Consider the following 18,377-nt stretch of genomic DNA (forward strand, 5'->3'; position numbering starts at 1 on the left):
ACAATATCTTTATATTATATATATATACATGTGCATATATGAAAAATATATTATGTCTATATTTGTATGATAAGGAATATATATGAAGAAAAATATTTATCCAAAAAACATATTTCTTAAACATTAACTCTCTTGCATTCATTTGATGATCCAGCCATACAAATTGCTGTCCTCCATTTTGTCGTTAGATGCTGAATACTAGCATAGAGCCTCATATAGAAGGTACTTCCTGATAGAATGAAATGAATTCATCTAAGATTCAGCTAAGAAAGTAGGTCTGAAAATAACAAGGAGCTATTTTTTACTTAAATCAAAATCCCTGAATGTTCATTCACCCAGTCCTCTTCCATTTGGCCATGGGGAAAACCAGACCAGATGGGGAAGGCCAGTTTGAAATAGTCAGTCTATGTGGGTGGTTTCAGTGGAGGTGGTGGGTGGGTGGGTGGGGCTAAATGGTTAAAATTCTATCAGTGGTTCAGAGGTAAAGGCTTTTGAAAGAGGGTCTTAGGCACTGCTGGTCAACTATAGCTTAGATCTGTACACAGAACATGAAATGCCTTCCCCTAAAACTGTCTCCCACATCAAAAAAAGGCTTTTCATTCATCTTGGTGTAATGTCGTTTCATGGACATTGCCCTGGTTGTTAAGTCCATGTCATCGTTAAATTAACGGAAATGGTTTTTTGGGAGAAAATAAAAGTATATGGGAAAAATCAACTTATGTTTTTGTGGCCATTTCCCTTCTCCCCATATCAAGGCAGTATCAACCCATCTGGTACCACTTTATGACTTACTAGATATATTCCCCATTGGAAAAAAATGGAGGTGCCCCAGACTGAACACTGTTGGGGGCTTCTGCTCAGGAACTGAGGCAGAACGGCCTGCTCCTGTGTGCTAGCCCTTGGGGGGGCGGGTATCCCCTCACTCCACTCCAAACTACACAAGCTGTTCTCTGATCCTGTCCACAAAACTATCTTCAGCATAAGAGAGAGGTCTGACAAGATCTATGCCCCTTGTCTGAGCCTTACTTTTTGCCAAACTGTGACAGGCATTATGAAGACCTCCATAAGCAGGCATCCAAATGGGGTCAAAGTTGGAGAGACTATCCTCTTTTAACAGAGACACTTTATATTCATTTATTTTATCTGATATATTTTAGATGTAACAGGGATTCATCTGTGACACTATCATCTATATTTTTCTCAAGTTTTATTGCTGTAGTGATTCATATTTTATAAGTATGTATTATCTATCTTTTACCAATCTTCTATGTACATGAGATATGAAAAAAACCACTTTGAGAATTCTGCCCTCAGATTTTACATCGTACTGGGGATGCAATATATTTACACAAATATTTATATATGACATAAAAAGAAATATTGGAGGGGGGCAGTTCAGGAAGCACTAGGAAATGAAAATATTAAGAAAAATTCTCAAGCAAGGAAGTGGCACTTTAGATGATTCTCTTGAAGGGAACTAGGTATTCCAAGAGACGGGGTGGAAGAGAGAGACCATTCCAGACACTGGACACATCTCCAGATGTGGAAAGCCATCAATATTCATGGTATGTGAATAAACTTTGGTTATAGTTCTACCAATAGACATAACTGTTGACTTATGGCACCAATGCTCAGGATGACTGTTCGGATGAAATGAGAGACAGGGCTGCAAAGAATACTGGCCTTGAAATCAAAAGTTATGCCTTCAGATCTCATGTCTGCTAGGTGACCTTGAATAGGTTACCTGTCTTTTCTGGGCCTGAACCTAAAATGAAGGAGCCAGACTTTGATCCAGCTAGTGGTCCTTAAAGGTAGCTAGGTGGTTCAGGGAATAGAGCACTGGGCTATATCAGGAAGGCCCATCTTCTCGAAATCTGATCTCAGACACTTACTGGCTGGGTTCCTCAGTTCCCCAACTGTAAAATAGAGAAGGAAAATGCCAACCCTTCTAATATTTTTGCTGAGAAAACCCCAAATAGGAATATGAAAAGTCAGACATGACCACTATGAAAGAACAGGAACAACAACGGTTCCTAAGGTTCCTCCCAGCTCCAGATCAATGATTCTGTGTTGGAAGAAGTGAATTAGTGGCTTCAATAGCCAATGATTCCTAATTTAAGACAATCTTGGGGCAAGAGTCTTATGGCTAGGCTAATCTAAATCATATCCATGAATTAGACTACCTTATTGCTTTTCTTCATTAACTTCCAGCTAACATGCACAAATTTTAAGATGTCTGGACAAAAGAAGCCACCCTCAGCAAACAGGTCTGATGGAGTTTTCTTTGACAACTTCTCAACATTCCCCTCTACCCCCACCATGTCTATGTGTGAGTGTGAACAGAGTTATTTATTAGCACTCAAACAAAGGCATACTTGTCTTGTACCCCCATTGGTTGAGAGACCCATTAACTCTTAAACATCTTTCAAGTCATTATCCTATGCCAACTTCTAGATAAATATCACTTTTATCAAGGGTGCTATTTTTCCATTTGAGATCACATCAAAAGCCATTTTCCATGCCTTGCCGGGTCTGGAGTATACTGATTGATTAAATCGGTGTCTTTCCTTCAATCGCACAGAGGACAATTTTTTTTTGGAGGGGGAGGGAGGAGGGGAGTGTAAGTCTGATTGCCAGCAGTCTTCTAAAGGGTTCCTTAAAGAAGGGCCAGAATAGAAGAAGCTGTGAAATTTTATGAGGATAAACATTGATGACAGGTGGAGTAGAGGCTGAAACTTGAACCCCAAAGTAAGTGCAAATAAAGATTTGTCCCAGATGGTTTTAATAGGGCTGAACATTGGGATGCCTGCTACGCACCACCTCTGTCTGCAGGCTGGACAAAATGAACACTATGGTTTTTAAGTCTATTCTAAGGATGCCTAAATGAAGCCTCCTTAAATATTGTGCCTCATTTAGTATGTCAAAGGCCCTGAAAGGAAAAGAGATTGATAAACAGGGTGTTTGAGAGAAAAACTTGTTACTCATTTTAATGAGAATGACAAAGATGAAGGCATCCTTCCCCTGAGTAAGAAGATGGAAAGGCTGAAGCATGGAATTAATTTGTGACTCTGATTTATTTACTTTTTTTCATTTTTAACTTGGGACACTTATTTCCCCCTGCTTGTACTTTTCTTCTTAAAACAAACAAACAAATCCATCTGGCCAATGGGCATTTTGCAAGTCTCCCCTGTGCAGGGTGACACTGGTGGACAATGATATTAATATGTCAAGACTCTAATGGATCTAGGATCCCACCACTGAGGCATGCAGATAGCAATACATTCATGTCTGCCCAGCTAATGTGATTCTCATCCATGTTCTCTCATTATGTCACTGCAGAGAAACTGTTGTGGCCTTGCAAAGATCCATGTTGAAGCATGGTATATAAAGGGAAGTTCTCAAACTTCTTGGTCTCAGGACCCCTTTATTCTCATAAAAATTATTGTAGAACTAAAAAGAGCTTTTGTTTATGCTCATTATATATAAATGTAATCACATATAGATATTTCTATATTAAATACATATTCTATACAAAATTTACAGTGTATACAATATATATTAATTTAATACATATAGATACACTATATACAATATTATAAAATATATAATTATACACATTTATTATATATATTACACATATACTATGTGCATATTATATTTAAAATATATAATTACACATAATAAATCATTGTGTTTATCTTCATATGGTCTATTTACGTATAATGTACATTATACATAAGATATGATATATGCCTAGATTGTTTATTTAGACACATATTATATACATAATATTTTATTATATATAAGGATATAATTTGTGAGTTATATGTTAGTTAAACACATAGTATATTATATATAATTATATATTTTATATATAATATGTATATTATATACCCAATATATTTAGTATTTATAATTGTATACTCTATGTGTGATACATATTTAAATAGCATATTTTAGTTTCATGGAAATAATTTTGACCTTAGGGAACCCTTGAAAGCGTTTCGGGGATTTGTGAGGGTTTGTAGATCATACTTTGAACTCCTATGATATAGAGAATAAGGTGCGGGATTGGGACTCAGGAAGATTGGGGACAGGGGAGGAAAGAAGAAATGTTAAGGTCCCAATGTCCCTGGAATCTTTACATAATGTTTGTCTATTCATATCAACAAAACATGTGGATCACTTAGATCTATCCTAGATGCTGGGAATTTGAGGACAACAAAACTGATCCTACCCTCAGGGAATTTTTATTCTATAAGAATTTGTTTTATGTATGGATATCTGCTCAAGGCCGTTTTGAGGGGATTATTCTCTACTGCCCCAAGGAGCGTTAGTTTATTGACCACTCTCCAGGCATCAGAGATACCAGGACAAAACCAAAACGATTTCTGTCCCCAAAAAGCTTACATTCCATCAGGGGTATACAGGGATAATAAACAGAGACAGGAACCTCATTGGTATAGGAAATTATCTCTACCAATAAAGGCTGGCACCTTTTCTGCAACTTAAAAAAACCCAAACATTTGCTCTTTGCTAAGTGACTTGGTATATGTGTTAAAGGTGAGGCTTGATCTCAAATCTTATTGCTCCAAGACCAGCATGTTCTACTGTCTCTTATACTTATAAATGAAATATACAGTTTGGATAAATAGACCTAAAGTAATTTAGGGGTGAAGTGGTGGAAACACTAATAATTAGGAAGGTTAGGAAATAACTTGAAGGGAATTGGGCATTCTAAGAAGAGGAGGAGAAGAGGTAGAACACTATAGATATGGGGAACAGCTTGGTGGAAGTGTGGAGTTGAGAGATTCAGTATTGGGTAAAGAGAAGACAGGTTGTGCCTGGCAAGACATCTTCCTAGGTTTTAGCAGATCAGAATAGGTCATGGTTCTCCTGAGTTCTCTTTGTGATCTACGGATCATTTAGGAAAAGGCAAGGTACTTCCTCAAATAACATCTAGATGAGTCTTTAAAAAAAAAAAAGACAAAATAAAACAAAAACACATTTCAGTTCCCGTAATGAGTTCAACATGGATGGCCTGCCTATTAAAGCAGCTTCTTGCTAAGGTGAGTTTAGCTAACTTTCTACTGAGTTGGCCAAGAAGGGGCAGCTGTCCTTTGAGTACAAGGATTCCCATTCACATCCACATGGCTGTAGTGGGTGGGATGGCAGAGCACAAATCTGTCCACCAGATGGACCGTGCTGTTCAAGCAACCCTTGCGCCTGGTCCTTGGCTGTGAAGCAACTGGAGCCTTAGCATGGCTCTTCTAAAGGAAGAAGGGGAAGGGAAAGAAAATGTTTCAGAGGTACAACTGGGGTGGTTTCCTTCTTGGGAAATTGGCCCTCAGTTCAATGAATCTTTGAGGCGGGCCATTGAGGAAAGAGGATTCCTGAGGATTCCCACACTCAGGAGTTTAATGTTTTCTGGTCATTCCTTTGCAGTGGGTAAAGAAATTAAAAGCAAAGTTTCACACTCTATGGATGGCATTCATTAAACTCCCTCTCTATCCTCACCCCTAATTATGATTTTGGAAAACTTTTCTCTTTCCCCCCCTTTTCTCCAGATGGGGGTAGGGTAGTTGCAAACTACTGGACTTTGAGTTGGGGGTCTATGTGAAATTGATGTGTCCTCTTTCATGGATCTTGAACATTTCTGATTACTACCTTTGTGTTATTTCCTTAAAATAAAAAAACATAAATCTCCCATAATTTTTTTTATTATTATATGTTAAAGAAATGGTAGTTTTAGTCCACAAATTAAAAATAAAATAGCAAGAGCAATAATAAAATGAACAAAAACTAAAAAATTTTAATCTCTTAATAACTAGCCTTAGCAAATGGGATGGCCGGGGACTTCTCCACACTTCCTCCCCTAGACCATTTCTGTGATTTCAACCATCACTTTTTCATGGTTCTTTATACTCTTATTTTTTTGTGGGGGGGGGCAGGGAACCTGGAAGTGCTAACAAACCAGAGCCTCCAAAGTGATCAGAAAGCCTTCACACTTCATAAAAACAGACCTCCATTTAGGCCTTTGCCAGATCTGGTTTCCTTTTGGCATGGAGGCTGCTTCACCTCTAGCTCTAAGCCATGACAGCCTTCTCCTCCATGAGATGATAACTTGGTGGTGAGGGGCTGGGGGAGTTCTCTTGGAACATTGCCACCCATATTCAACATGTCTGGGGCTGAAAAGGCTGATGGCCTCCTAGGAGCCTGTTTCAACAGCTCATGCCAGAGATCTCATACTTATGCAGGGAAAGAAAGTATTTGCTTTAGATTAGGGAGGATTTTTTTTTGTTTTGTTGTTGTTGTTAACGTCATAGTAGGACCCATGGGAAAAGTAAACAGACTTGTTTTGGAGGAGAATGTGATGGAGAATCTTGCTCCCGACAAAAACAAACAAATAGAAATATTCTTTGCTGGGATGGGGGGTGGGTAACACTGGTACAATGAGAAGACTGCTGTAGGTAAGTCAACAGGACAGAGTTCAGATTTTGACTTGGCTACTTAATAGCCACATGGTCTTTGGCAAATCACCAAAACTCTTTGGGCTTCAGGTTTCCTTATCAGAAAAGTAAGGGTGTTGGATTATGCCCTCTAGTGTCCCTTTCAGCTTTCAATCTATGTATAATCATATATCTTCTCATATGTGTGACTTCTCATAGCTACCATGGGGAAGAAATTTAACAATGGCAAATTTGGTGTTCAACTTATCTACAATAAATAAATATTTATCTGTGATTCCAAAGGCAGATTTCATCAAATAATTTAATGGGTATAAGGGATAGCTATGTGGAGCAGTGCATAGAGTATTGGGCCTGGAGCCCTGAGTTCAAATTTGACTTTCACCACTTCCTAACTGTATGACCCTGGGCCAGTCACCTAACCCTGTTTGCCTCAGTTTCCTCATCTGTAAAATGAGCTGGAGGATATGACAAACTATTCCAGTATCTTTGCTAAGAAAACCCCAAAAGGAGTCACAGAGTAGGTCAAGACTGGAAAATGATTGAACAACGTAAGTTTTTTTAATATATGAGAGTATATTTTATATTTAATATTTAATATATGAGAAGGGGAGAGGGTGATCCCATTTTATGACAAGAACAAAAGTGCAAGTCAACAAAGTTTGACTTCAGGGGACCACCAATAGGTCATTTCCCCCAGTGATTGTGAATGGAAGATTCACAGTAATCAGGGCAGTCTTTCAAGATGGGTTACTGCCATTGACTTCTTGGATGTACTCAGTGTCCTAGCTCATCAGCAGACTATGTTAAGCATGCCACAACAAACCACTGACATCCTTCCCCAGGGATCCAACAGCCAGGGCCACTTTGAAGTATCAGGGAAGCTCCAGGAAGCTGTCCACCCCTCCCACCTCAACTCCATACAGTCAAAGAACTATGGGACAGTGTGACTAGGAAACACCAGCACTGAAGGTAAACTTTACATGAAATGCTGTTGAATCTCCCTTAGTTTGGTCCAAGATTCTCCAGTTATGCTCCTTTGTTCTCTTGTGGTGCATATCACACTTGAGTGTAAAATCACTAATGGAAGCATAACAGGTGACATCTTTCAGGAGTGTTTGTATTTTAGAAAGGAATGAAACTTTCAGTGGGGAAAAAATTCTGGGTTTCAGGGATCAGATAAATTTCTTCTATGGATAAACTTGTGATAATTCTATTGTACCACAATTAAGTCCAACATATTTGTCATCCAGATTTCAACATCAAATCCTAGATGGAATCATCAACCTCATCCATCATTAATGGCAATGGCAACATTACCTCTCTCATCACTTATACTTCTGTTATTACAGAATCACATACAGTTTCACAGAATCTCAGAGAGGAACAGACCTCAGAGGCTATCGAAGCCAACTCAAGCTTAATCAAGATTCCTCATCCCTGGCAAAGGATCATTTAGCCTTTGCTTGAAGAACCAGAATGAGGGGAAAGCCTCCAGAAATAGTTCAATCCATCTGTTTTGTATCAATAGGACACTTTTCCCCAAATAAATATCAAGCCAAAATTTGCCTCTTTAAAACTTAGAAGTTTCTCTTAGTATATTCGATTAGATTCAATTCAACAAATTTTTATTATGGAGCTAATAGGTGCTGGGCAATACAATGCTTTACATGGATGAATGGATAATTAAAAAAGTGAATGAAATAAAAGATAGGTGAAGGAATGAATAAATAAATGAATGTAAATATGGATGAATGAATGAATCAGTGAATGATTAAATAAACAAATGAATGGAAATGTAGATGAATAAATAAATGATTGATTAAATAAATAAATAATTAAACAAAGGAAAGAGATAAATGAATAAATGAATGATTAATTGGAAGGATAGAGGAATATATAATTAGACAGAACAATAGAGCAAAGACAGACAGTTAGATAGATGAATGAGGTAAATAGTCCCTACTCTCAAGGTGCTTTCATTCTGTATTTTCATATTATTCTCAGTATAATTGCTCTCTAAAGGTAGATAAGACAGGGATTGTTAACTTCATATTATAAGATGAGGGAAATAAGAATCTCAAATAGATGATAAAGGGACAAGAATTGATTTTTTTTGTTCTAAGACCAACATGGTCTTCATTCTTTCATGCTGCTTTCCTGAGATGTGTCCAATTATTGCTAATTGAATTTTAATTTTGTCTCAATCGCAAAAATTATGTGGCACTATCTATATATCTATAAATATATCTATATATTGGACATTTATCTAGAAATTTAAGGTTTACTGTTTTACATACCCATTATCTCAGGTGTAATTCATAATTTCCCTCACCGGTGGGTCCTACAGGGAAATGTGGAAGTACCTAGATTTGCCTTACCTACCCTTCCTGGAAGCTATTAAGAAGGTAGGCTTGAACTCAGATCTTTCCAACCATCTTTCCCAGTCTGATCATCCATTATTTCCTTATAGAATCATCTCCAGATAGACAAGTCTCTTCACTTTTGCATTTCCTCATTCTCATTGTTCTCTCCCACTTCCCAAGTCTCAGTGGAAGAATGCCTTCCTCTTTCCCCTTTTCAATGATCTCAGAATGGCTTGGTTCTTCTTCAACTCCATTTCAAGCCTCACTTTCTTTCAGTCAGTGATGATTTATCCCTTTTCTCCTAATCTTCTGTAGGATTTGTTATTTGTTTGGCATCCAGGATGTGGAGACTTGAGTTCTAGCTATTCTTTCTTTCATAATCCTTTAATAATAATAATCCTCAATAATCCTTTAACATTTTCAAAGGACAGCTAGTTGATGCAGTAGATAGAGTGCCAGGCCAGGAGTCAGGAAGACCTAAGTTCAATTTTGCCTTAGACACTAGTAGTGTGATCCTCATTTGCCTCAATCTCCTCATCTGTAAAAATAAGCTGGAGAAGGCAATGGCCAACTCCAATATTTCTAATAAGAGCACCTCAAATGGGGTCATGAAGAATCAGACATAAATGAAATGACTAAACAACAAAAACATTTTCAAAGTGTTTTATGACCATCATCTTAATTGAGTTTCACAGCAACCCTGTGAGGGAGGTGTTCTTTTTTATTCCCTTTCTGCAAAAGAGGAAACTGAGAGTCAGAGAAAGGAAGTGACTTGCCTAGAGTCTCACTGCTTAAAACTTGAGGTAGAATTCGAATTCCGTTATCCCTGATTCCAATCCATGATTCTTTAGGCACAATGCAACACCTCCTCCTCAAGGAAAACCCCTTCTAATTCCTTCACAATACTGGCAACACCTTTCACAAGGGGGTCAATGATCACTGACTCAGTGATTTGTACCCTACTATCTAGAATTTGAGATGACCTGAAACATATCCTGGGTTTCTCTTGGATTTGTTTCCAATCCTTACAGAATGGGTTATGAATAAAGAAGGTTTTAGCTGGGCTGTTCAAATTGCATGAGAATAAAGGATTTTCCAATATTTTAATAGAAGCTGTTTAGAATTCCGCCTGATGACAAAGCATACTTATGTGTCTTTTGAAGAAAACCCCTCAAAAGTTTCTACTAAAATAAACCTTGCTAGCTTAGTTTGAATTATGTTGAGGATTCAAAAGTACAAAACTTGTTTTTCCTCTTTTTTTAAAAAGTTAAAATTTGACTGATGCTTTTCATTTTTTTTAATATTACAGTCATCTTGTGATATATATACTCCCACCCAGCAAGCCATCCTTTCCTTAGAAAAAAGAAAAAATGGTTTAGCAAAACCAACTGACAAGAGATGGTGTCTAATTTTATCCTTAGTATTAACAGGAAAGTAGCAAGTCTACCTGCATTTTGTACCTAGAGAGCCAACCTCTTACAGAAAAGGAGAAAAGACACTTATAATTTTTTAAAAAATTATTTTACAAACCTCAACACAGTTCTACTTTAAACTAATATCCATTTGATATAGCCCAATCAAGCAGTTTTTGCTACAGAGATCAATTGGGAATAACTGCAATAAAGAAGAAAAATCAAAATTGCTAAAAACCAAAAGGTTTGGTCTTGAGGGAGAGGAAGGTCACTCTTGTAAAAATCCTACATTATTGCATCTCTCTCTCTCTCTCTCTCTCTCTCTCTCTCTCTCTCTCTCTCTCTCTCTCTCTCTCTCTCTCTCCCTCAGATGATGTTACAAGGGCAGAGAAACCAGACTGCAGGCAGGGTCAAGCTTGCCTTGATGACACCTGTCTTTATCTCATCAGGTTGCCCTTTGTGCCTATAAAGTAGGACCTGGAGCAAGATCATTTTTTAGGGTCATTCAAGTTTTCCTTGGTTGCTTCCATTGGTGTGGCCTGCCATAATATGCCATCTTGCAGTGTTGTCCTCAGGGATCTTGGGCACTTGGGTAGGAGACTGAGATGTGACCTTGCCAAGGAGATGGAGTCACCTGTGTGGCCTCTAAAGGATCTCCCATCTGGGAGAAGCCAGGGAAGTCAAACCCTGGCCCCTTCCTCAGTGGCACTCTCTTTCTAGGATCAAACTTCCTTGAATAAAAGCAATTCTGCATTTGTTCAAGGACAAATATAGAAAACAGCTGGATACATTCAACTACCACATTCTCAAAGCCAGGCCTGACTTAAAGGTGTAACACCGATTCAAACCATGCACCCTCTTGAGGGCATATTGCTGAAACTGGGGAAGGGGGCAACTGACCAAAGCACTGCACTCATTTAATGAGCAGGCAGGCATATGGGTTGGGGCAAGGGGTTTCTATTACTCATAATACTGAATGGAGTCATCAATGAGCTGAACATCAGTAATAATAAAATTTTACCACTCACCTTATGTAACTTTTATTTTACACCCGATTAACTTTTATTACAAACTCTGGAGAATAAAGGGATTCTTGCCGGTGAGAATTAGAAACAGTCCATTGGAAAAAAAATAATTCTAATTATAAGAGACTGCATTCTCAAGAGGCTTAGGAAGGCAGGGTTGCAAAGAACCCAGGTTTGCACATGAGCTGGGAGAACATGTAGTCTCATTCTGTTACCTTACCTTTCCCCTTCCAGCGACCCGGACCCCCATGTCTCACTTAGCATGCTCTGCTGTGACCTTGTCCAACTCCATTTCAGAGTGTACAGAAGGCAGGCTGAGTAGCATGGCCCCTTTGCCCCAGAGCCCACCGGAGCCCACCTGTCCCAGCCCAGAGGCACCTCACACAAAGACCCTCTAGCCCGGAGACGAGGCGGGAGATCAGAATGAGAACTCCAGGGCCATGCCACATGGGCATGGGTAGGGGCAGAGGACAGAGGAAGCCACACCTTCCGACGTTTCCTTTCGATGTGGTGCTTGCAGCATTACGAAACTTTTATGAATACCAATGTGAGATCTGGCCCAGAATTATCTATTGTTCATTAAACTGATGAGTGTCCTTGGTCAGAACCCTGAAAAGCTGGGGGGCAAAGGGGGTGACTGTCTAATGTCTGTTTTTAATATGAGACCAATCATGGGTGTTTTTTTTCTGTTTAGTATAATTTTATACTGGGTGGATGTATTTAGAGGCTGAATGGTTTGACAGTAATGATTAATACTGTGCATTAGGAGACTCCAGTGAAAGTATTCAGGCCAAGCTGTGCCGTTTGGTTCTCATCAGATGGTCAAGCCTACAGGCCTATTAAAAACAGCAGGAGAGCAACAGACTTAATCACAGAGGCTGGGCCCATGGAGGGAAGCAGGGAGAGATAAAAAAGAAAAAGAGAACAAATAAAATGATAGAGCAGAAATCTACAAAAATGCTATTTAAATCTTTCCCTCCCCTTCCCAAAGAGGGGGCACACACACATACATACATACACACACATGCACACACACACATACACACACTCACACACACAATGTGAGCACCAGGAAGGGGGGGTGTGGCAGGAACCAGTGTGAAGAAAAGTTTGTGACTGCAAATGAAAAAAAAAATTTAAAAGAAAGCCCAGCCCCAAGGACAATGACTAGGAAATTTGAAATAAGTGATGCTTTGAAGGATGTGATGTTGGGAGGCAGTGGGGAGCACAACATAAAGGGAAAAAAATCTTATGGAATAAACACAACACAAAGCTTCAAAATACTAGATTCCTAAGGTGTAAAAAGAATAAAAGAGGTAATGGGGGAGATGGGAAGTCCAACATGGAGTTAACATATAACAAATAGATATTTGCTGGAAATGGGAGACAGAGAATAAAACTAGAGAAAACCCCTTCATCTGAAAATATTTAAACCAAGAAGATTTCCAAATCCTGGATGTCAAGGTAACTGTCTTTAAGGACAGATCTGATCATGTCACTTCCATAGTCAGTTAACATCAGAGATTCTCCATTTGTCTCTAGGATAAAATATTAATTTTTCGGTTTTCAGCATTGAAAACATTTCACAACATGGTCATAATCTCTCCTTGCAGACTCATTATTAGTTATTTCCTTTCCCACAAACTGAGATCCTACCAAACTGGCTTTCTCTCTGTCCTCACATTTGATACCCTAGCTCCCGTCTTCAGGTCTCTGAATTGGCCACCCCGATGTCTGGAACACATGCTTTCCTCACCTCCTCCTCCTTGAATCCTTCTCTTCCTTCACAGCACAGCTCAAACATCACCTTCTACACGGTTTTTCTTGAACCCACAACTAATAATGCTCTTCCCTCAAACTACTTGGGCATTTGACTAACTTGAGTTTATTCTGTAATATATTTAATCAGTAAGTACTTCTATGGGTAAATATTGACCTCTGGATAGATCCTTGTAAATAGGGATTATGTCTTTTCTTTTGTTTGTATTTATATTCCTGTCATTTATTGTAATGTCCTGAATACAGTGGGAGTTTAATAAATGCTTGCATTGTATTTTCCTGTGTTGAGAAGCTCCTTCTAGCCTGCAGCATATTCTAGATGAAAGTAGGTGCCTACTCCCAATACAAGTACTTCTTCCAAACTGCTCAACATCATTCTCATTAGCTTTTTCCTCACTAGCCTCTATTCAACCACAGAAATTAAGCACATTGCTCATGGTCTCTATTGGGATCTGAATTTGAATACTACTCTCAGTGGAATCAAGAGGGTGAAGACTGACTACCCAGTCAATCACAAAACAGAGAGAAGAGAAGAAAAGAGAAGAGGAGGAAGTAAAAGGAGGTGGAAGGTAGAAAAGAGAAGAAAAAAGAAGGGAGAGAAAAAAGAAAAGAACAAAAGAGCAAAAGAAGCAGAAACAGGAATAAAAGAGATGGAGGAAAAGAAAGAAAGCAGGAAAGAGAACAAGAGAAAAAAGGGGGAAAGGTTTATAGGGATAAAGAAGAAAGGAAAGAAAAGAAAGGAATGAAGAAAGATGGGAGAGATAAAGATTAAATGAAGAAGAAGAAGAGAAAGAAAGAAACAGGAAGAGGGGGAAGGAAAGAAAAAGAGAAAGAAAAGGAAAGAAGGAGATAAGAAAGGGAGATGAAAAAGATGAAAAAGTAAAAAAAAGAACAAATTAAAGATTTGAAAAAAGGAAAAAGAAAGAGAAAAGAGAAAAAGAAAGAAGGGAAGTTGAGAGAGGAAGAGAAAAAAGCAAAAAGCAGAACAAAGGAAATGGAGTAAGAGAAATGAGAGAAAAGAGTGGAAAGAAAAGAAAGAATGGAGGGAGGGAAGAGAAGAGAAGAGAGGAAGAAAGAAAAACAGGAAGGAGTAAGAGGAAAGAAAGAGAAGAGCACAAGAAAGAAAAATGGGAGGGAGAGAGAAAGAAAAAAAAGAAAAGCAAGGAAATAAGAAAGATGAACACCAGAAAGAAAAAGCAATAGAAGGAAAGAGAAAGAAAAAATGAAGGCAGTTAAGAGAAAAAGAAATAAAAAAGTAAATATGGAAGAAAGAGGTAAAGTAAGAGAGGGATGAAACTAAAGGAAAGACTAGAGGGAGAAAAGAATGTATGGAAGAAGGCAAAAAAATAGGAAAGGAAAAAAGAAGGGAAGGAAAATTGAAGAAAGAATGAAAAGAAAAAAGGAAGAAAAGGAAAGAAGGAAGAATGGAAAGAGGAAAGAAACAAAGGAAAAGAAAGGAAGTCAGGAAAGAAGAAAGGGGCCAAGAAAGGACAGAAGGAAAAGAGGGAAAGAAAGAAAATGAAAGAAGGAAGGGAAGGAAGGAAAAGAAAGAAGAAAAGTGGGAAGAAAGGCAAAGAAATGTCTCCTAATGGCAAGTCACTGGTGGTAAGGAAAAATTAAAAGCCAGGTGGTGTCTCTCTATGCTGGGAAATCTTCCGACACTAGACTAAAATATTGTTCAGTCTATTCCCAAGCATTTCTTGGGCTCAAGATACACCATGGGGACAGCTGGCCTACTAACTTTCCCCTAATAGGAATTGCCCAGAAAGGGTAATGACACCCTATCAAAAAAACATTCCTGAGCTGCTTCTGGCCCCATCCTCTATTATGCCTTCTCACACTGGTCTCCTGGCAAGAGTGTGACCCTGGTGAGGGAACTGCATCCCGCTGGGAGAGCTACAGAGTTCACAAAGTTGGAGACCCTTCTCCAACCTGCTTAGAAAGCTGTCTGCCTCTCCATTTCTGAGTTGTGAGACCAGTGAATGAAAAAAAAAGCTGGACAAGAGGAAAAAAAGTTACAGGACACATTTTTAATTTACCTAGGCCTAGATCCAATTCACAAGAAATTAAAATAGCATCACTTATACCTTCGATAAAAACCAGTCCCTAATTTCCCCAAATTTCCTGGTGCCCTAGAGTCAAAAGCACTTTGGACAATGCGTTAACCCTCTCCAGTCTAGGGTATATCTCCCTTGGCATGTACTGTGGAGTCATGGAAAGAGTGCTTATCTTGGTGTTAATCATTGGTTCCTAGATTCGGAGCTAGAAAGGGCTTTAGAAACCAGCTGACCCAACTCCTCTATTTTTAACAACTGGGAAAACGAGGCACAGAGAGACATAGATGCCAACTCTATGGTTCTGTCATTTGTCGTCTGTGTGACTTTGTATAAAACACCTCTCTCTGAGCCTCAGTTTCCCCACCTCTGTGTATAATGAAGGGGGAGGAGTGGGGAATTCCTGAATATGTTTTCAGAAACTGGAATGTTGTATAGAGGTAAGAAAACTTGATTTCTCAGTCCTAGTTCAAGCCCTATCTCTAGTTTATTATGTAACCCAGGGTCAGTAATTGAGACTCTGGGGTTCCTCATTTTCTTTCATGAAATAGGGTCATAGAACCATCTGGATCTATGTAGAGTAGATGAAGAACTCATTCATTTTTTGTATATATCATAGTATCTAGTTAAAACTATGAACCCTTCTTAGAAGAATGATTTTAAATGAATGAAAGAGAAAACATAAGATTACAAAGAAAATCAATTATACTGAAACAATTCTCAAACTATAGGGCAGGGGGAAACCTGCTCATGGCTCCTGATCTGCTTTGGTCCCCTCATTTTCCAGATGAGACCCAGAGAGAAGTGACTTGTCCAAGGCTTCCCATATACAGACACATAGATAGACATATTTAAAAATACTTAGACATAAAGTACTCTTTCTTCTCTGTGGAAGAACAAAGGGGAGTCCTGTCCCTCCTACTGACCATGGAGCCTTCCACCGCCTGTTGCAAAAGTTTGTCTGCCTGCCTGAATACAGAATGAAGGATGGATGTTGGAAAAGCCCCAGGTTGGCTGGGACCATGTTAAAACAAGAAGAGGCATTTCTCATAGGTAGACCTTGGCCCAAGGGAAGGCTGCGGACAGACTAAGAGACATACCAATGATATAGCTGTGATGTCTGGCACTGATGAGTAATCCCAGGATGCCACTCTGGGCAGGGTGTGTGACCATCCAGGTTCCATGGGAACCTGGGAGAAGGTTCTTGTCAATTCTCCATTCTCTCCCAACCTGCCAACTCGTTCCCAGGGGGGTTCCTTGCCCATGGAGCCAGAGATGCCAAAATCAGTTGCCGGCAAAACACTCCTCAATCTTCCAGTTTGTTATTTTTGGAGTTCGTTTGAAGTTCTTATGTTTTGAGATTTCAAGAATAAAAAGTAGTCAGGAAAATCCAAGTGCCCTCTTTTGATCTGGCTCCATGGAAGTTTGGGGTGGTACATCCCGAGACGTGCAAAGCAAGAGCTGAGGCCCTCCTTCAATAGAGAAATGAAGTTTGGAAGGCCCCAGAAGAGAAGGGGATCGGGCAAAAGCCCAAGTGAAAACTGAAGAGAGGACAAAACCCTTGTTTTCTGAGAGGAAATGGGACATTAAGCTGAAAAAACATGGTCTGGTCTTTTGATTTTTTTTTAACTTTGTAGGTGATGCTTCACATGGGACATGGGGTGATTATTTGCTTTATATTTGCTGGCATTCTAAGGGAGTGTGGTAGATTGGCTTGGGGTGGGGGTTAGACTTAACTTTAGGAAGTCCTCAGTTCAAATTTGGTGACTGCTGAGACCACCATGTAAGAGGAGGCCCCAGAGAGGCTCTGCCTCACTCCTGGCTTCCTCCCCACTTTCTAGTTCCTCATAAATTCTCTCTCTCCTCTCTCCTCTCTCCTCTCTCCTCTCTCCTCTCTCCTCTCTCCTCTCTCCTCTCTCCTCTCTCCTCTCTCCTCTCCTCTTCTCTCTCCTCTCTCCTCTCTCTTCTCTCCTCTCTCCACATCTGTTTCCTACTATGGAAAATAGTTCCTATCTTCTAGGCTTATTGTGAGGATCAAATGAGATAATGAGTCTAAAGCTCATGGCTATGTCCTTTATAAATGTGAGCTGCCATTATGATTGCTGAACATATTTACTTCATGTTTCCTGCTCAGTAGGGACTTCCATGAAAGGCTTTTAAGATATAACCAAGGCATCTACTCTGTTTGGTCATCAAAGTCAAAATGATTTCCATCAACCTTGGATTCTCATTTTTAAATGTCTGCTTGCTTGCTGCCTCCTAATCTTCATTTAGCCTTCTCTTTTCCAGTTCCCCAGATCCTGGAATCAAATGTCTTTGATAAGGCTGGGATATTGAAGACATTTAAAGAATTAACAAAAATATATGCCCAAGTCAATCCTCCATAGAAAGCTTCATTTCCTCAAAGAATACAGGCAAATACAGACAACATATATTATATAGATATGTATAAATGATGTAAACCATATATCATTATTCTGTATGTAATTGCTCTGCTAAACTATATATTATTGTATATTATTAAAATTGTATATTGTATACTTTATAGTGTTATTGCATATGATACAGTGTATACAGTGCTAGAGAGCATAATGTACAATGTATGTTAAAGATACATAATTATTTTTAAAACACATCCAAGGTTTATATTTCTTCCTTTTTTGGCAGAACAGCCACTAACAAGGATAGACCTCCTTCAAATAAGCAGCAGCCCCTGAGCTGTGCTTTGAAGGAAATTCTGATTCCAAGAAGTTAGTGAGAAAGGAGGACATTCCAAGGTTGAGTAAAAGAAGGGACTTACAAAGAGTAGACTCAATAGAAAGGAATTGGACAAATGAGGTGACTTGGGACAAAGGGAGAGAGAGAGAGAGAGAGAAGTCACCAACTGGTAGAGTGCATTTGCTATTGGCCAATCAAATAGCTGCCTTCTTCTATGGAGAATGCTTCACTCATATAAGATGTCTTTATAGGTAAAGACCTTGAGGACACATAGCTCCTTCCTCTCCATGCTGAGCTGAGAGTGACAGCTCTGAAATAAGCTGGGGCCTTGTTGTCCAGGCACCATTGACCCTCTTGGACCAGCATGTGTAAGGATTGAGAAGGAAATTGGCTGCCTATCCTGCTGGGCTTGGATGCTGGGTTCTGATTGATGGAGAGAATGCAGAGCTGGGGTTCCAGAGCCCTTAGGATTTAGATTGGGGTTCACAGGTTATCAGCAGGGTGGCAGCTTTAGCTGATGACCTCATTAAGTGATGTGGCCATGTCAGCACCTTCT

General features: G+C 39.2%; 1 protein-coding gene across 4 annotated transcripts in view; it reads right to left on the bottom strand.

Annotated features, from left to right (window-relative positions):
• Positions 1 to 18,377, bottom strand: part of PRDM16 (PR/SET domain 16) — a 385,859-nt gene that overhangs the window by 140,043 nt on the left and 227,439 nt on the right. Inside the window, exon 1 of one of the 4 annotated variants that reach the window (XM_074218667.1) lies at positions 11,491 to 13,390. The exons of the other annotated variants lie outside the window; for them this stretch is intronic. Within the exon in view, the coding sequence (XP_074074768.1) occupies positions 11,491 to 11,520 (30 nt within the window). The 5' untranslated portion in view covers positions 11,521 to 13,390. Of the gene's footprint in view, positions 1 to 11,490; positions 13,391 to 18,377 lie in introns of those variants that run through there. 4 annotated transcript variants of the gene reach the window in all.

The sequence above is a fragment of the Macrotis lagotis genome, chromosome 1, assembly GCF_037893015.1.
Source record: "Macrotis lagotis isolate mMagLag1 chromosome 1, bilby.v1.9.chrom.fasta, whole genome shotgun sequence".
Lineage (NCBI taxonomy): Eukaryota > Metazoa > Chordata > Mammalia > Peramelemorphia > Peramelidae > Macrotis > Macrotis lagotis.